The sequence below is a fragment of the Grus americana genome, chromosome 4, assembly GCF_028858705.1.
Source record: "Grus americana isolate bGruAme1 chromosome 4, bGruAme1.mat, whole genome shotgun sequence".
In the NCBI taxonomy this organism is placed as follows: Eukaryota; Metazoa; Chordata; class Aves; order Gruiformes; family Gruidae; genus Grus; species Grus americana.
Window position 1 is genome coordinate 47,603,606 of NC_072855.1, and position 20,190 is coordinate 47,623,795.

General features: G+C 46.7%; 1 protein-coding gene across 2 annotated transcripts in view; it reads left to right on the forward strand.

The window, feature by feature from the left end:
* Positions 1-10,453: 10,453 nt before the first annotated feature.
* DCHS2 (dachsous cadherin-related 2) overlaps positions 10,454-20,190 on the forward strand; it is a 122,862-nt gene continuing 113,125 nt past the window's right edge. For both annotated transcript variants that reach the window (XM_054825623.1, XM_054825624.1), the window contains exon 1: positions 10,454-12,401. In XM_054825623.1, coding sequence (XP_054681598.1) covers positions 10,575-12,401 — 1,827 coding nt within the window. In that variant the 5' untranslated portion in view covers positions 10,454-10,574. The remainder of the gene's footprint in view (positions 12,402-20,190) is intronic.

Genomic DNA, 20,190 nt, shown 5'->3' on the forward strand with positions numbered 1-20,190 from the left:
CTACGGTTATGACTACATGGCTGTAATTTATGCAATTAAAGAGGTGCATTTTGAATTAATAGGAAGATTTAATTGCTCATTGCAAAAGATTTGCATCTGTTTAGCAGCCTAACAGTGTGCAATTCTGAGTGGTTTGTATTTTTCATTTCCCCAGTACGCTATTGTGTCCTGATTTCTAGTTGGTACTTCTGCTATAGCTTTTTCAGGCAATTAATCTAGGCAATAACGGCACGAAATTGTTGCAGTAAATACAGCATTTCAGATAAGTGCTTTTGTGCTCAAGAAGCCCATGGGGATATTTCAATTCATTCTGATTTCCTTTAAAGATTATCTTGGCCACAAAGTACTATTATTTGTCCTTGCAATATGGATTTTTGCTGGAAAGCTTTAACACAAGTTCTCTTGTATGGTACTGTCTTATAATAAATTATCATGGTTTGGCTGATGTTCTGGTTTCAGTCTGCTCTAAAACAGAAGGAAGGAAAGTAGCCTAAAATAGCAATTAGAAGAGAGATGTGAGGGTCATGAATTATTTTCTATTTCTGTCACAAGTTTAGGTCTCAGCTTAGAATGCCCTGAAATCACAGGAAATCCTTTTCTTGATTTCAGTAGATTTTGGATCAGGTGCATTCAGTCTGACCTCGGACAAGTCAGGTGCCTTCTGTGCTTGGGAATGAAATGTGCACGCTCTGCTTACCCCTCCGCCAGGATCGCTCTAAAGCTTCATTCATTCACATCTGCAGAGAGCTTTAGGACTCGCAAACAAATGCCACTTTTTAAAGTAAAAACTGTTATTTCAGTGTAGATCAATTCATTTTACCTTCCCACCAGCTGCCAACAATCTGTTTAATGCAATGAAATCCTGACAGCCTGTGTCAACAACACAGAGAGCAGCTCTCTCATGACAGAGGGAGAAAAGAAAAAGAGAAAATGCAGACCTGAACTCTTCCCCTTACTTTGTGTATGAAAATAAAAATTGTGGCTGTCATTTAAAAAAGCCCTCTCATAAAAGAAATGCACATTAAATTAAAACTGCTGTTATTTTTTTCATTCCATTGCAATATGGACCCCTCCTGGTTCTTGATGAAGAGCGAGGTGAAATATCGCACGACTGAGCTACAGAGAAAATAGCAGGCTGTTCCAAGTGCGTAAGCCAAAATGAGCATTCAGAGAGAGATCACTGTGTCATGAGCTCATGCTGGCAATATGGTTTCTCTATGGGTGTAAACTGAGATTTGAGCCTGAGAGAGACCCTATATTGAGCCTCGCAGGAGCACTTTCATACGTGTTGTTTTCTTTAGCATCAGCGAGGAAGTTGTGAACTGCTCCCAGACCTAGAAAAATACCTACAGCCCCCAGCGAGTCCCGCTGCCCAACGGTCTCCTCCCCTTCCCTCTCCATCCCTCGCCACCACGCAGCAGTAAACTGAAGATGAAGCCAGAGATAAAACACCCAGATTTTACCGCAGGGACAAGGTCGTTCTGCCCTGCGTAGCTATTTGGGTTTGTGCGGTGGCCTGAGAGTCTTGCCCGCTTTCATTCGAGACGTGGTGGGCAGGGGCAGGGACGTGGTGGGCAGGGCTGGGAAGCGGAAAGGCAGAGTGAGGTCCCATGCAAGGTGGGCGCAGCGTGGAGCCCGGTGTCCCTGCCCTGTGTGGCAGTGGGGAGCCCACGTGTCTCGACCTGGCAGCAGCTCTCCCTGCGGAGAGTGGGGGCCCCGGGGTGGCCGTGGCATCCCTGAGGAAGGTCCCCTCCTGGGGACCAGCCCTGAGACCAGCTGCAGAACTGGTCTTTCTCTGGTTCCTGTGAAGGGAAAAGGATGCCCTGGGCACAGCCCAAAGCCAGCAGAGTGCCCCATTTCTCTGTATTCTGAATTTTCAGTCAGTTAAGTACTTTGCTGCACAGGAAGGGATGGCATTTGAATTCACTAGGATATTTCTCAGTACCGGTTTGTTTCTGCTAGACGTGAGCTGGGGATCGCTGGGTTAAACACGTTTCTCCCCATCCAGGCAGTTACACCTCCCTGCACCTAAGGTCTGCCTCCAGCACAGTGCAACCCATTCCTCATCCATTTCTACGCCTGAACCACTTCACGATTCCTTTTAAGTGTGTCCTATCTTTCTTATTGGCAAAGTCTGAAAAGCAGAGTAGTAATTCTTTTCCTTGGTGTACTAAAAAAGGCTAGTAACTCTTTTTAGGAAAAATGTATTTAAAAATAGATGCGCTCTTCTAATCCCCAAAGCGCTGGCACCCAGTTTTAGCGTACGACTGAGACCGGGGGGATCCCGGCGTTGGCGGGGGGCGCATCCCCAGCTGTGCTGGCCCCGAGACACCTACTCTGACAAGCAGGTTTAGGAATCCAGTTTCCTTTGCCCGATGGCATCGTCCAGCGCAGTTCAGCAAAGGGATGCATTTCATGTTATTTTGAAAGAAGCAGCCGTAAAGTCTTCGATGCTGGAATTCGGGAGCAATGTGGTCAAGTTAGGCATGAACACACGGCAAGTGCAACTAAAATAGCGAGCTAGGCCTACAGACAGTTCTTGCCTAAAATTTATGTATGAATTTAATCTTCCTGTGATATTTTCTTGTTCCTGTAGCCACATTCTAGGGCATGTATGTATATGGGTTTAGAAGTACTGCTTTCCTTTTACAGATGCCTAAAAGTCTTCCTTTTTCCCTGAAATATATTATCTTAAAGCCTTACTTAAAGGCTTGAGAAGCTTCTCCTTCCTATCCTTTTTGGCTGAGTTCATTCTGAAATACACTGATTTCTGTATCTGAGTGACACATGAAAGCATTACAACCCCTAAACAGTTAAAGATTACATAGTCAAAGAGGTGAATATTCAGGAATACAACTGGGAGTGATTAAAAGACATTAAAAAAAGATATTTCATTGACAGTTCTATGTTGGGAAACAATCTGTTTTGGGGAATAGTGTGATCTCCATGCTTGAAACTTTACAACCATTGCTGTGCCACTGTTATCTCAAGCATCTGAGAGCTGACCTTCCAGCTACCAGAGCAGAAGATACGTAGCTGAAATTGGTAAAAGCCTACGTTATTTTATTCCTAAGCATACCAGGAAGAAAAGGTCAGCAGTCAAATACAGCCAGAGCAGGCTGACAAAAGCAGGCAGGCACAAACAAGCCCCAAAGCCCTGCCTTGGGATGCAGGAGGCGTTGCTGATTCTCTCTGCGACCGCGGGCACACCGAGCTCGTGCGCGGCGTGGAGATCTTCACCCCAGTGCAAAGACACTGTGCAAAGACACTAGTTTGGCTCTAGAAAGTGTGATGATGAGATAGTTGGGGCTTTTCCGGCATATAACCCATCCCTTGGGTCTGTTATTTCAGGCTTGGGACCCCGAAGGTGGTGCTGTGACATCTCCAGCTGAAGAGCAGGGTCAGCATTACATTACCTCAGGGCTCTCTGTCCATTGCAGGATGCAAATGTGCCCTACGGACACGTAATTTAATTTCTGTGTGTGTTCCTCTGTGGAATGGTGATAATGGACCTTCTCAGCCCCATAAAGACTCTGCAAAGAAAAACTCTGTAAAAAAGGATGAGGACCTTGGATAATTCAGTAAGAGCACCATAAAAATAAGATTTTCCCCTACAGACGTGGAGTGGCTGGAGGAAGCTGGCAGAACTGCTTTTAGATGCAGCTTGTATGTCCTAAATTAAAATAGGCAGTCAAATTCTGTCTCCAGCACTCGTTCTTGGCTTACTTTCAAGCAAACAGGATCCATTAATTAGGATTTTCTCAAATGTGTTTTCACACATAGTAAAAATGGGTGCCTATCCAAAAGCCGCTAGGTGCTCCACTAGCACTTATTGAAATGGAATAGGCAGAATTAGCCAGCAGCAGTTTACTGCCAGCTGCCAACAAAAACAAACCTGTTACAGAAGGTAACGCAAACGTCCACTCCCCTATGGCTTCTGGAGGGTTTCACCCCGTCCAGCCGCACCTCCAGCTGTCACCTCCCCAAAGAAATGCATAACACCATGTGCCCTGAAAATCAGCAGGTCAGGGCGCTTGCGCACTGGGACAGGGAGGATTGCTTTGTTCTTGTCTATTTATAGCCTTGTCTTAGCAGGCTCTTTAAGAAAACAGGCAAACCTTGTCGGTTTTGTGGTTGTAATTGTGGTAGTGTCAGTTGGAGCGCAGCAACCAAGATTCAGGCATCCAAACTCCTTATGAAATTATCATCTGGAAAAGGAGCACAAAGGCTCAAAAACTGCTGGTGAATTAGTTGCTTTTAGTGCGTGTGTGCACGTGAGAGAGAAAATAGCCAGGGGCTTTAATTCACACGTGAATTACAGTATATTTTACTTTTAAAAGCAAAGCCCTTTCCCGATTTATAGCTATTTTAAATAATTACTTAGCTCAAATCGGCAAGGGAATCAGCTGGCATAGTGGATTAGCATATTAAGATACAGCTTTATGTGTCGACCCTCTCTCCTCTCAGTGCCACAAGCTGGAGTCCTCGGCAGGGACTTGAGCTGATGAAGTGATAGCAACAGGTTTCCAGATCTCAAGCACGCTGTGTGGGCTGCTCTTCTGCGATGAGGGCAGCCGCCCTGGGAAACTGGATTTTCATAGATGTGAAAGCCAGAAAGGAACACTCTATAATCATTGAGCCTGACTTCATTTTAGTCAGTAATTCCTGCCTAAAGCCCTGTCACTCGTGGCTGAAATAGAGCATGTCTGTTAGCCGTCTAACCTTGATTTGAGGACTGACAGAAAATGCATCCTACCCCGTGGCATGCCGTTGCAATCGTTCTTGCTATTTGCGTCTTGTCTGCAGTTTGAACTGTGTTGACTTCTAAGTCCCAACTGCTGTATTTTGGCTTGCTGGCAGCAGTGGTGCTGTGCTCCGCCGGAGCCAACGTTAATGTCAGCTAACTGGCATCCCTGAAGGGAAATCTGGGAAGAGCTATTTCACAGCAATCCTCGACTTGCTGACTACTTATGTCTTCAGATATGGTTGTGATGGTTTTGTCTTGCTTGCTCTCAGTCAACTCTTGCTTTTCAAAGCTTCAAAGTTTATAGAGAACGGGATTTTGGAAGGGTAGGAAATGCTAGGATAGCGTATCCTGTAGGTATGGAATAACTTCTCTAACGCTGCACTCACATCCCTGAGTTAAGAGGCTGCAACCAGATGCAGATTATCTGTGGACGTAGAGCTCCTGCAACTGCATTTGGTCATTGCATACTTTCGGTATCATCTGCAGTTCAGATGATAAACACATCAGGTGACAAGATTTAGTCGTTTTGTTTCTCGTCTCCGTGCCTTTTTTCCTTTTGTTTGTCTACATACACAGAATTTGACTACTGGGTCTGACTGCAGGTTGTGATCTCTTACTGTGTGCGAAAAGCTGATAATCTGGATAATCTCATACATTTTACATGAAAATTCAATACAGTGGTCAAGGGAGGTATTATATCAAGGGTGTATTAAATCTGATCTGGGATTATATTTTATCAAGCTTTCTGGAGCTCACCTCCAAATTTTAGAGAGAGCACTAAGCTCTGGATTCAGCAGTGGCAAGCAGACGGCAAAAGACAGCTTTATGTGAAATGAAACGCATGTAGTGGAAAGTGTTTATTCCTGGCCCCAAAGGGGGAAACCTTTGCCATCTTAAAGGGATTGCTTCAAATCTGCATCAGCTTGTCAGAATAACAGACAGCAAACGAAAGAAGCTTTGTTCTGCTTTAAAGATAACATTGTAATATGCTAATTGTGATATATATTGAAAACCACAAGAGGAAGTGAACAGCAATCAAAAATAGCTTTTACTATTGGATAAATCCTGTTGCTAGAGTAATAAAATCTGTAGCTAAGCTCATTAAATAAATAAATAAATAAATAGGATGTCAAAATCCAAATGAAAACTTATCTAGCAGAATCTACTTCAATTCCACTAATATTTATTTTCATATTTTATTTTAATCTAATTTTCCAGAAACTTTCTTCATTTAAAAGGATCAGTTATATATTATACATAAACAAGTGTCTTCACCCTGCAGGGGACAGTGGTATCAGTATAATGTGGGTAGAAGAACACATTCAAATTTTCCAGGCAGATCCAAACATATTCGAGCTGGGTGGGGGTTCTGTGCAATCCTGGGGTGGAGAACATGTGTGACATCACTTTCCCTCTGGTTAGTCAGGAGGAGGCGTTTGGTGAACCCAACCGCTCTCTGTGAGGCAGCTAGAAGCAATCAACTTGACAAGTGATGCGATGCTCGGGTTTGCAGCTGGGAAGGTGTTGAGTAGAAACAGCACGGGATTGACAGCAAAGAGATTAATGAAGATCTGTAAAATGGAAACACAACATCAGGACAGAAGATGAGGCCTGGATGATAGCATATGAGATAAGTGAACTAGAAATAAAGTTAATGTGAAAATATTGATCTGGGTAATCCTACTTAGACAGCTACATCTGAGCGACAAATTCTGAAATAATTGCCCACAGAATTGCAGTGCCCACAGCCTGCTCCACTGCACGGACAGCGTGAAGGCATCGCAGTACATCTGGAACGAAAGGGAACAAACCCCGGTAATGCTATTCATAGCGTAGCCTCACAGCTCTCAAACCAGCATGAAAGTCTTTCCTACCTCTGAAGGCAGACTCAGGTACGTTATTTCCAGTCAGGCTCTGGCAACAAAATCATTCTTCATCAGTGAAGGCCAAGCATCTGCTCCACAGCAAAATGAGTTCGGCAAATCAATTTCTGATCAAAAGTGAAGGGATGGCTACCAGTAAAAAAAAAAAAAAAAAAAAAAAAAAAAGTCACTTAACTACATTTCACTGCACTTAGAAGGAAACCAGTCCTATACATAGCTTTCTATTAGAGTAGCTGTGACCAGCCTTCATTTGGTCACCAGCAACTCTTTTGTGCAGCTGACACTCCTTCAAAGAGGTGTTGCTGAAATCAATATACGTGTGCCTGGGGAACTATAAATAATGAAACACCTGATGCTGTGCAAAGTTAACGCTTTCTCCATACATCACGTATTCCAGGCTGAATATCCGTAGTAAGCCCCGCCAGTAAGGCTGTAGACAGACATCCTTTCTTAGATCCAGCTGCAATAGTTGAAGATATTAGTGCTTCCTCACCCCGCAGTTTTGCCAGAAAGCTGATTTTTATGGGATCTCTGTAATTCAGCGTAGGAAAAAAAAATCACTGGGCTTAACAGAAATCATTGTTTCAGCGTTGCTTAAACTAATCTTTGTCCTTAAAAGTAAACCCACAGAGGATCGGGGAACACCACCTGGTAGGCAGAAATGGAAGCGTGGTGCCCGCTGGCTGAAAGGCAGTAACAAGCAGCTGAGACCATGCTGCCTTCAAAGGGCACAGGAAATAACTTCATGGAAAGATTTTTATTTTATTTTATTTGCTTCAGCTCTGTCTGGAGCAGTTCAGGCACTCTCTGCCCTCAGCTGGCTGCTACCGCCCATCCGATGAGCGCTGGAACGGATCCTGTAGCGCTCCCACCCTGCGTCAGTCCCGAGTCAGCTGGTTTGGCTTAAACTGCTGCTGCTGCTGCTGCTCCTGCTGCTGGAGATGTTTTGCAGTAAGTCAGCGAGCTGCAGCAGAGGAAGTAGTCATGCTGCTTTACCACCTCAGCCATCTCTGTCTTCAGCAAGGGAAGGTCACATCTTAAGCTGCCACAGCTGTTGCGTGGGCAAGGCAATGTTTGTAGGTAGAATTAACTCTAATAATGATGGACTTTCACGGTTCTAACAACGCTATCTCCGTTTCAGTGATCTTCTGTGCGCTGGCACCAACCACAGCTTTAGTTTGCTACAGTTTAATTCTCCTTGAAGGAAAAAGAATTTTCAGTTAGTCCAAGGAGGATTAAGCTTACAGCAAATACTGATTTACAAATACAGGCCGATTAAATTCGAGCAGCTGATACAGTTATCACCTTCCAGTTTCCTTCCTTGCTCCTTTCCTGGAGGTTGGGTGCCTGCCACAGGGACAGCTGAAGTGGCATACGGAGCTGCTGTGGGAGCACCAGAGCTCACTGCCTTGCATAGCGGAGTAGAGCGATGCCCACGTAGGGCTGCCTGAAGAGGCGGGGCCAGAAATTTCAGTGGTTTGTAAGTGGATTTACATGCTCTTCACCTGCCTATGAAGTCAGAGGTGGCCACCTCCAGGAAAGGGATGGGAGGACAGCTGGAGGAGTAACCAATACTGCTATCTGAGCATGCTGGCTTATAAACAGATGATCCCTTCTAAACTGGAACACACAGGCATTTCACATGCTCTAAGCAGCATCCCTTGCCTTCAAACAAGGTTATGCTCATGTCCACTTTTTACACTGGAAGACTTGGTAGCTGGCAAGTGTTTTCAGTACGAGAGTGACCTGTTGAGGATGTAGGAGGTAGCTAGCGCGCTAAAACTTTGCACCCTTTCTTCCTTTGGGATAATGTCATTGTGGCAGCTTCTCTCCATGTCTTACATGATGCCTGATACTTCTCTTTTTCATGTAGGTCAGCATGTCACCGAGAAGATGGGGAACAGCAGGAGTAGCTAAATATATCCAGGAGATGGCAAACATCTCCCCAAGATTTAGAAACTTCTGGTTGTGATTTATGGAAGAAAAGGAATGAGGTCATGAACATGGCAAAAGAGAGGGAGAGAAAAAGCTTAAGAAGAAAAGGCTCAGAGAAGCAGAAAGATGTAGAAGGCGAAGGAACACTTACAAGGTAAGTCTCACGTTCACATCTGTAGTGTCCCAAAGATGTTGTATTTCTGGAAATACACTGTAGTTGGGCAGTGCTTTTATACAACTTTACTCGTTATAAAACTGATAAAGTGCCCTGGTCTCGCAAAGTACACGAATGCTTGGTTATGTACTAATACTGCCAGAACCACAGATAACTGGGTCCATCTTATTTTTTACCCCACTGTCTTCATGCATGCTGCACAGAGCACTTTGCTCTTTAGGCACTGCCTGACCTTGGCAACAGCAGGTTTTGTTTAGTTTTTCAGTGAATGTGCCTGATTGAACATGATTCACATGTTTTCTTAGTGACTGCATGGGCTGCATGGGACATGGCTGTTTTTCCAAACTTGCTGTGATTCAATGGAATTCAGGCATTTTCATATTGAACATCTGTGACTTGGGGAGGATCCATGTGTTTTCTCAATGAATATGAATGAAACTGGCAAGGGCCTCAGCGTTTCCTTCTTGCTTCTATGCTTGTAATTATCACAGTATATAAATATACAGAGACTTTCTCAGAATGTGCCTAAGAAGATCTGACAAAATCTTGCTTTTACTCAGCCCCGTCTCTCTATGTAAGGGGGCAAGTCAGAGACAGTGGATACGATCTCATTGTCTCCCCTCCTGTGCATGCAGACACACACGCGCACTAAGACTTCTAGACTTATTTTAGAACCTAATTCTCCCTGTTACCTGGATATGTGGAATTGTTTGGTCCTACCACTGTTGGAAAAAACCCTTCCTGCCCTTCTCCTCCCCTGCGTGGATACATCAAGGCCTGTTGCAGCGGCTTTGCCCCCTCCTCAGGGAATGGGTGCCCCAGCAATGGTACTTGGCCAATTCTTTCATGACTCGGAAAAGTGGAAAATAGCAAAACGTGTGCCCTCCCAAGTGCCCCTTCATAGGGGAGGTCTGAGCTACAGTAACTCTTCCTGCTATTTTATTGTCTTTGCCCTGATTTTACTTGTCTGTTCTAGGATGAATTTACTTTTCTCTGATCGACTGCCAGACGCTTGCCAGCATGGTGAAATTAAGTTTGGTAAAGGACTAGTGGGAACAGCAAGAGACTGGTAACTGTTCAAGTATTGTACTTGGCTTTCATGGAAAGATGGATGGTTGGTACTTAGCATTTATATGATGCTGTATATTCTCAGTGTCACTGAAGAAACACTAATTCATCTGTAGACCATTCCCAGATAGATATGGGAGTCGGGAATAGTGGAAAAGGAAGGAAATTCTGGTCTTGCTGAAGCTGATAGAAGTTTCTACTTAAAGCTTATTTTTGGTAAATGCTTCCCTGCTGCACTGAGCACTATGTACTGACCTAATGCTAGGATAACAAGCAAGCCTTTTCATGGAAAACCGAGGACTAGAATACTAAAGCAAGAAAAACCCTTGCTGAATCGAGCAAACCCGTTTATCCTCGCAGAATTCTGTCTCATTTAAATTCTCCTCCTTCATGAGGCATGCCTCTGCATCCAGAGGCAGCCCGTGCGCTTTCCCCCATGGGCAGCTAAGCCAGCCTCGCCCCCCAGGAATCCATTTCGGCCAAGACGTCTCCGACTTCAGGGCGGCCCTAGAGCAGCGCCCCGCCATCCAAACCTTGCGCGACATTGCCCGGCAGCGCTGCGGGGGACGGCGGGGCGGGGGCTGCGCGGGGCGGCGGCGGCGGGGAGCCGCCCTCCCCGCCCCCTCGCACAGGCTTGTCCTTCCCAGCACCGGCGGCGGCGTAGAAGATTTCCTCCCGCGGCGGCGGGGCGAAGCCACCTGCCCGGCAGCGGCGGCGGGGAGCGGCGCGGTGCAGGCTGCCCGTGATGCCGGCTTAGCGGCGGAGCATGGCGCGGCGGCTGCGGAGCGGCAGGTGCCGGGGCGGGCGAGGCGGCGGTCCCCCGACGGGGCGGGCGCTGGCGCTGCTGGTGCTGCTGCGGCTGTGCGCGGCGGGCGGCGGCGCGGCGCCGGTGTATAACCTCAGCCTGGCGGTGGACGAGGGGCTGCCGGCCGAGACGCTGGTGGGGGACATTCGCGCGGGGCTGCCGGCGGGCGCGGGGCCGCCGGGGGGCTTCCTGCTGTCGGAGGGGAGCGGCGAGTCGGCGGTGCTGGCGGACTTCCACGTCCAGCCGGAGACGGGCATCATCCGCACGGCGCGGCGGCTGGACCGGGAGCGACGGGCGCGCTACACCTTCGCGGCGGCCACGCTGCGCGGCGAGGTGGTGCAGGTGGAGATCGCGGTCACCGACGTGAACGACCACCCGCCGCGCTTCCCGCGGGACTGCCTGCAGCTCAACGTCTCCGAGCTCAGCCCGCCCGGCACCGCCTTCCGCCTCCCGGGCGCCCGCGACCCCGACGCCGGCCGCTTCGGGACGCAGGGCTACGCGCTGCTTGAGGAGGGCGCCGCGGCGGGGGAGCCGCCGCTCTTCCAGCTGCGCTACGGGCGGCCGGAGCCGCTGGAGCTGGTGCTGCTGCGGCGGCTGGACCGCGAGCGGGCGGAGACGCACCGGCTGGTGGTGGAGGCGTGGGACGGCGGCAGCCCGCGGCGCCGCGGCCGCCTGCGGGTGTCGGTGCGGGTGCTGGACGAGAACGACAACGCGCCCGCCTTCAGCCGCGGCGAGTACCGGGCGCGGCTGCGGGAAGACGCGCCGCCGGGCACCGCCGTCTGCCGCCTGCGGGCCACCGACCCCGACCTGGGCGCCAACGGCGAGGTGCGCTACGCCATCAACCGCCGGCAGAGCGACCCCGACGGCTACTTCGCGGTGGAGGAGCGCAGCGGCGTGCTGCGCCTCCGCCGCCCGCTGGACCGGGAGGCGCGGGCCCTGCACCGCCTGGTCGTGGAGGCGCGGGACGGCGGCGCCCAGCCCGAGGTCTCCAGCGCCGTCGTCTCCGTGGCCGTGCTGGACGTGAACGACAACCGCCCCGCCATCCGCCTGCTCTACCTCACCGAGAGCGGCGGCCCGCGAGTGTCCGAGGGGGCGCGGCTCGGCGACTACGTGGCCCGCGTCTCCGTCTCGGACGCCGACGAGGGTGGCGAGGCGGCGGAGGGCGGCGGGTCGGAGGGCGGCGGCATCGCGCTGGCCCTACTGGGCGGCGACGGCGCCTTCGCGCTGCGGCCGGCCGGCGCCGGCGTCTTCTTCCTGTGCGTGGCGGGGCCGCTGGACCGCGAGAGCCGCGACCTCTACGAGCTGCGGCTGGTGGCCACGGACGGCGGCGCGCCGCCGCTCTCCGCCGAGGAGCCGCTGCTGCTGCGCGTCGCCGACCTCAACGACGAGGCGCCCGCCTTCCCGCAGCCCCACTACCGCGCCGCCGTCTCGGAGGCCGCTTCCCCCGGCACCGCCGTGCTCCGCCTCAGCGCCTCGGACGCCGACGAGCCGGGCTCGCCCAACGCCGAGGTGCGGTACGCGCTGGAGGGCGAGCCGGCCGCCCTGGCCCTGCTGCGCATCGACGCGCGGAGCGGCGCCGTCAGCACGCGCGCCCGCCTGGACCGGGAGCGGCAGGCGGCGCTGGAGCTGCGCGTGGTGGCGCGGGACGGCGGGCGCCCTCCGCGCGCCGCCGCCTGCCGCCTCAGCGTCCGCGTGGAGGACGCCAACGACAACGAGCCCCGCTTCGAGCGGCAGGTCTACCGCGGCCGCCTGCCCGAGCACGCCGCGCCCGGCCGCTGCCTCCTGCAGGTGAGCCTCCGCTCCGCCCCGCCTCGCCTCGCTTCGCCTCGCCGCGGGGCGGGCCCGGGAAGTGTTCCGCCGAGGAAAGTAACCCGGCCGCTGCCGGGAACGGCGGTGCGCCTGTGGCGTGCCGGTGAGGGCCCGGCCTGGCAAGGGCGGTCAGCGCGGAGCTGGCGGGACGCTGAGCAACAGGTCCGCGTTTCAGATCCCCGGCGGGCGGGCGCCTTGCCCTTGGGGCTGCTGCCCGTAAATACAGCGCTTAGCGACGCTGCCGCTGCGGTTTCGCGCTCGGGTGGCACGCTGGAGCGCAGTCAGTGGAGCCCGGTTAATCGGTGCATTCGTAATGCTGTAATCTTGACGGGTGCCCTTAAAAATATATTCCTTACCCCGTAAAGCCTGTAGCCTGAGCGCAGAAGCTCACATCTTCAGAGAGAACCAAGTGTCGGCTCTCGTTATATCCCAGAGGGAGTTAACCTCCCTGTGATGCTTGTGAGGACTTGAGGTGGTCCTCGGGGTAAAATCAGCCAGAGCCGTCTCCCGTGTGACCCACAGTAAAGCAGAGGGGCGGCCAGGCAGTGTAGCACAGAGGGACCTGGAGTTAAAAACCGCTTCTGGCGGTTTGAAATATTTCCAGAGCTCTCTGCTAATGAACAGAATCAATTCACTCTATCTTCATAGGAACTCATTAATGCTAATAGAAAAAACGTTCTACTTGTCCATCAAACCCCCCTTTATTCTTTGCAGGTGAGGTTGAATGGAAGCTTTGCAGGGCCAGGACTTGCCAGATAGTGATTTACTTCTAGCTTGGAAGGACATTTCAGAATGTATACCTTTGAGCAAAGTCTTTTCCACCAGTAGAAGATTCACAGCAGTTGATCCTAGGTGAAGGTACAACTGTTTCAGAGTTTGTGCAGAAGCTTACATGAATTTGGGGAAAAACTGTGCTTAAAGAGGAGACCTGGGGAGAGTTGCAGGTTTTTTTTTCTCAGTACTTTTGAAGAAAAATCTTTCTGTCTGTATCTCTGGGTGGCCTACTTTATTTATTTATTTTTTGAAATGAAGGGTCATTGATGATGTTTTGGGTCTAACAATCATTTATTTCAACAAAAAGCATTTTCCTCCCCCTTTTTTTTTAATTGCACTCTGAGCTCAAAAAGTACACAATTTGCACAAGTTTAATAAAAATCAATCTATAAAAAGTTTCGGAAGGTTGAGCTCATGGAGTTCTTTATTTTGTATACCGAACTGAAAAGAAAATCCCATCACTGCCCTTTTTTCCCCCTTGAGGGAAAAAACCAAGGATGTCCTGCCCCGGTGGCCCCAGGAAAGCCCAGGAGAAAGTTAATATCGTAATTCGAAAAGTTCCCCTTCTCCCGGGAAGGAGCGAGGGCCCTCACGGCAGCCCCGGCCCCTGCAGGTCGGCGTGGGCGTGGGCTCGCCGCCGGCGTCCGTGGTGCTGAAACGCAGCGGGACGGAAGCCATCGGGGTGCACTGCCACAGCCTGATACCAGGGCTGGAGTTGATGAACAGCGATTTTTTTGCTTTTGATTCGATCAGGTAGAAGCATCCTGAAGGATTCCTGAAGCGGTTTAAAGAAAATAACGCATGATTGTGAGTTTTATTATTTTTTTCTTTCAGGTTTTGATATAGTGCAGATTTTCTAGCAGGTCAAAGGTGTCACGTACTGTGGATATCATCCAGGTTGTACTGAATCTTGAGAGCATCGCCGTATTGCCATAAACCTGTTTAGAGAGTAGAAAGAAATAGTTAGGTCCTGGTGGCTGAATGATCAAACCTGGGATATTAAAACCAAAGCTGAATGAGAATGAGGCACGAGAGACGTGTAGGAGGAATAGCAGATGAACGTCCCGCGGACTGCCAGGGAACGGAGCCGATGTTTCTACTCCCAGGTTAATCCCGGATCATCATAGTGATGTCCAAGTTTCATACTGCATTGTATAGTAGGCTTAAGCTTTAAACATACCTACCTTTTAAGCTTTAAACATAGCCACCTTTTACAATTATTCTCATACCTTTTCCCCCGTTTTTCTTCTACTCAACCCTTGCGAGCAGGAAAAGCTATCATGAAACAGGCAGCTTCATTTATATTGCTCTAGGATTTGCAGCTGGTTATAAGAATGAAGAAAATAGTTTTTTGTTTCACTAAGCCATTTTTGAGGGTCAGTGGTATGAGTCCTGTCTCTATCTGGGCTCTTGAACTTAAAAGCTAGCATGAAAAGGAGGTAACCGCGAACTGTGATATTGCTGTGTCTGGAGAAGTGGAAACGAATCACGACACTGGAGGAGGCTGCTCATGTCACTTAGCTTCCTCTGCTCCACAACCCAGGGGGCAGCAGCAGAGGACTACAGTTGTTTATCACACATTTGTGATAAACATCTGTTCTTTGTTTTACATTCAGATCACAATCATAGTGGCTGGAAGTCTTCTAAACCTTCCAGTCTTTCCCCTCTGGAAGCAGAGGGGCTTCTGCAGTAGTGCATCGCTGAAATCTGTTCATTAGTAACTTCTGCTTGGGGACCAACTGGTGACGAACCATCGCTTTATAGACCATGTGCCGAGAGCTTTCTGCCCTAGTGCTTTGCTGTAGCTCTGCCCAGCCACTAAATACTGGGCAATTTATTCCCTTGTCTTCTTAACCACATGTTGATAATAGGAGATTTCTTTCTTTCTGGGAAATCTTTTACTCCTGCTGTGATTATTATTTAGGTTACCTTCATTCCCCCCCACTACTCTCCACAAATCTAGCCCATAATGTGGGCTAGATGAAGTGGATCAACTTGCATATAATCTGTCTTTTACCAGTTTCTCCTACTCTGTAAGAATTCTCTGGTTAAAAGAATTAACTGTGCACTTAGAAGACATAGTTTTCAGCCACTTTTAGAAACTCTGCTTTATTCCAGGCATATGTATGGGGTTTTCTGTATTGAGAGAAGACTCTCCCTTCCAGTGCAGATTGACCAGTAAGGGAGAATCCGCATCCTGAAAAATAAGTGGAACTTGTTTGCATCAGCTAATATAAGAAAGAAATGTGGCAATATAATGATTGCATCACTGGGGAAAATAACACGGGTTGAGATCAGAAATCTGAGCAGACAAATGGGAGAAAGTCTAAATGATGAAAAGGGAAAATCAATGGGAAAGTAATGGGTTATCAGACTTTAGAAAGTAGAGTAAAGGTATGCAGTGAAACACATAAGTAGATTTTTGAAGACGTTAACAGCATTTTTCACATTTTTGTCCATTTTTGGATTCTCAGCTTCTGATTTATTACTGGTTGTTATAGACACAACTTTGCTAAAATTTAAGCTTTACTGGTGGAATGATTAAAAAGAAGCAAAACAAAGAAACAAAAAGATATAGGGACAGGGAGAAAAAGGTGAACGCAGTTGGAGAGAAATTGTAGACCAAGGCAATTTGCAGTAACAAAAGCGGAAGCAGCAGAAGCACTCTTTGTGTGATGTGATGTCAACAGACATTTTAGTAACGCTTTGATTTTTGCAGATGTATCATCATCATCCCTGTTTCTTCATGTAGAGGTACTGTATATTATTTTTGAGTGGTCACTGTCCTTATGGATGACATTTCTTATTCATTTATTACAATGAACTTTCAGCATAATATGAATCTGTTTTCTGAAGATCTTCAGCATGACCTAGAAAGGGGTAAGATGGAGGAATGAGTGAGAGCACCTTGGGCTTTCTCCTGTTTTTCTTACTATATCTTTTATCCCATTCTCAAGGACCAACGTGATTACAAATGCTTGTGGACTGCTGAGTGATGGTGATGATTATGTGCTATTTCTGCACTCCTTGATGTCAGCTTGGCAATTTTAGGTGGATTTAGCATCTGTTGATGTACACCTCTGTGACAATTGCACCTCTGTGGATTGAGAGTGAGGAGTGTGACAAAGTGTCTCTCTTCTGAGCCATTCTCTTAATCCGATGAATGAATTAGGAAAAAAGCTTTGACCTCATTAGACCTGCCTGGCAAACAGAGATTTAATTTTGATTATGTATTTTATTTTCAAGCTTTTTTTAGGTGATTGCAATACTTCTCAATACTCATTGTTACGGTTCTCTTTAGTACAATATGTCTCCAAATTATAATACTGAGTTGCTAGGTTTGTCAGGATTTTCAGTCCTATAGCTGAATAATATAGTCTATTTCTCTCTCACGGAGCAGGCTAAAACTTGATCTAAAGGGAAACAATTCAGCACATCAGGTTGGCACCAGTTTTCCTTGTGTTGGACCTTTGACCTCGATGGGGTGGAAACACCCTGTTCTGTTTCGTATCCTCTGTAAAAGAGTATTTCTCCCTTATTGGGCTGTGCAGAGCTTACGGTTAGATTTGGTGGCCGTGGCAGCTCTCAGCTGAACTCATATTTTGAACTTAATGAAGGCGTTTATTTTGTGTTATACAGCATAGTACATTCTGTATATGTTTGGGGCTTGTAGGTTAAACTTGCTTCCACTGCTGGGGTATTCTGTAGCTTGTAAGGTACTCTGTGGCATAAATGCTCACTTTATACTGCACATGCGTTCTACTGAAAAGTGTAACGAGTTACGTACTTGTAATTGCATCTTGAAGAGAACATTAATTGTCATGAATTAGTGATAGTCATGTCAGTAGTTTTTTACTAAATGTATTTTCTTTTATGGTTTATTAGAAAATACATTGGCTTTAGAGTCATCTCTGACAGAGCAGAGGAAGAGAAAAAACATATGTTATCTGTCAAATGATAAAGACCCATGCATTCCACTGTTATGACAACTTACACTTTTCTGGTCCATTAAGGAGGCTGTTTTAACTCACTGGTTAGAGCTCCTCAGTTCCTTTTATTTAAAACTAACAGAGTTTCTGATGCTGAGACTGTGGGGGGTTTGTAAATGCAATGACAGCAAAGAAAGATTTTGTTTAAAGCTCTTAAAGCTAACCGAGGTATACCAGAAATTATGGAATAATAAAACTGGGTTTTTAGAAAATAATATTTAAACACGTAATATGTGTAAGAAGCATGCATGAGTTTTGAGGATTTTTTTAAGTGCCTAGTATATTTGAGATAAGTTGTTCATTTTTACTTGAAACACAGATTTCCACAAGGTACTTGTAGAATGAGAGAGTTCTAAAAAAGACATTTTACCATGCATCTTTTCCTAATTTTTCTCTGCCTTCTGCAAAAGAAAAAAGAAAACTAGGAGGACAAAAAAGGATGGAGGATACATCCCTGCTGTGAGGGATGGAGACTTAGAGACTGTAATCTGTCATTGAGCCACTGAGCAGGTAGCAGCATTGGCAGCAGATTGCATTTTTCTTCCTTTTCTTTCCCTGAATGTTGATGCAAGGAGCTAAAATGACAGTCTTTTCTGTGATGGTTTTGGTTCTGGATCATTTAGTCCACAATGCAATTACTGAAACCAGAAATGAAGCCAGCAAACTAGGTTCACGTAAGTTATAAAGAGCTATAAAATCCAACTCATCCTAGTTAGAGGTAAGACAAAAAGAAGCTAGAAGAGATCAGGCCATGCACTTCTCTGTTGGCTTCTTGAGCTTTCCAGGTCTAATTTTCACTACATCCGATTTAAAGAAGTCAGCTGCAGAAAAGACAGATTTTGTTTGTTGACTTAGAATGCTACTTTGTTTTAAGAGGAATACAACTGATAACAGGAAGACCAAACCCCAGACCGAACTACAATTACAGCAAAGAAAATTATCATCTAACCTATAATTATAATGCATAACTACTTGTTCATCCAATTCGTATTACTGTTTTACTGAGTCTGAAAGCAGTTAACATGTCATCATTTATCTGTTAGATATATGATTTTGTAGCAATCATTTCTTTCTAAAGTCACAACAAATATCCCTTTGCACTCCAGAAGCCATTCAGTAGATTCTCAGTAGATTATAATAGCTTTGTGGCTATAAAATCACTTTTCACAGCTATGCACAACTTTTTGTAATCTGTAGCTTTACAAGTATGGGTGGTCTGTGCTCAGAGTCTGTGCAGTAGTCTGCTGATTTCAGTGCTGAACTGTTTGCATGAAGAGAGAAAAATGAAAAAAAAATCAGAAAACAAAATACATTAATAATTATTTTTAAGTAACTTTAAATGAATAGGATTTCCACATATTCTTTTGCTAAGAATTCTAATTGTGGTGCCCTTCTAGCTTTTTAACAATAAGAAAACTGTTCCATTTAATAATTAAAATGTTTATGAGAATGAGAGGCTCTTCCTTGGTGCAGTCCTTTCAGTGCCAGCATCCAACACCAAATGGATGCTTTGTAGATGTAAGAAGCTCTGATCCTGAAAATGCAAGGATGAGAAATGGGAGGTGGAAGCCTTTGCCTTTTGCTGCTCTTAGTTTGTAGTTACCCTTAAATGTGGCAAGTGTTCAATTTTCAGTGTCCAACACCTGCAAAAACCAGATCTCCAGAGGTGATTCCCCTGTGCCCACATACTGAATCTACAGCTGTTTGCTAACTAAACCCACCACTCACAGAACATATGAAACATTGAAACATCAAAAACTTTGACATGGAAACATTTGGCTTTTACTTAATTAAAATTTCTGTGAAAGTTTGAGAACAAAAACATTTTTTAAATTACTGCAGAAAATGACCTTTTCCCCAGTTCGCAGGGAAGTCTTTTAATTGACATCAGCAAGCTAGGTCTGGGAAGAGGGGAAGTTTGAAGGCTTGTGCGTGGCTAAGTCTGAAATTGTCTGCACACTTTGGTCTACAGCCATGATGAGAAAAGAGACATGCATGGGAAAGGTATTGATGTTAGAGAAATTAGATGTATCCCTAGCTTTGGGGCAATGAAAGAGAAGTAATGATATTAAATAGTCTTAATCATGTGCTTTATATTGCAGAGGTCTCTGTATTAAAATATTAGCTAAAAGACTACTCAGAGCACCACTGGCAAGCATAGAGTCCTTGAATACCTTTGGCTGCTAAGTTTGTAGAGTTTTATGCAGCATAACAAATAAACATTCAGCTAAGTGTCCAGCAAGTGTTCATTCATAGCCACTGACCTTCAGCAGTAATGACTGTGAACTACTTTTTTAGATGGAAGGCATTCCAATTCAGAAATGTAGTGGTTTTGTTGGTGTTCACCTTTATACAAAAAGCTGACTTCAGCAGTTGTCTTATAATACACTTGAGAAAATTATTAATAAGGTGCAAATGGCTGGGTACGGCCTGTCCATTTATCAAATATTAATGTCAGTTTATCATCCTTATAGATTTTCATAAATTGCTAGGTCAGCAGAAGGCTTAGTCTTTCCTGGAAGGTTTTAAAGCATTAGGAAATAGATGAGTTAGGAATCTCTGAGTTCCAGCTTACTGTGCAGATTGACACACTGCTGAACGAACCTTTTTATTTTACTTCGCTGCTCAATTCATTCTTGGAAACAAACTTCTAATTGCATGCTGAAAAAACATCAATGATTTACAGAGCCTGCATTTCTCTCTTAAAGTGCATGAGTTTGATTTAGAACCTAGTCAGAAGCTTTATGGGCTTCAGTGTGTGTGTAGATAGCTTGGAGAAACTTGTTCTGCGGTGCATTAATGGTAGAATTTGTCTGAGCAATCCTTACTCCACGTTCAGAGTAAAAGAGTAAGTAATACAAACACTGCTGTAACAAGGAGCGGGGCTCTGTCCAACTGTTTTTACAAATCCTGCTGCAGGTGTCAACAGTACAGAGGCACAGATATCAGCTGACAAAACACTTAGGGGGCAATACACAACTCACTTGGCAGAGGTGTTACTTGTA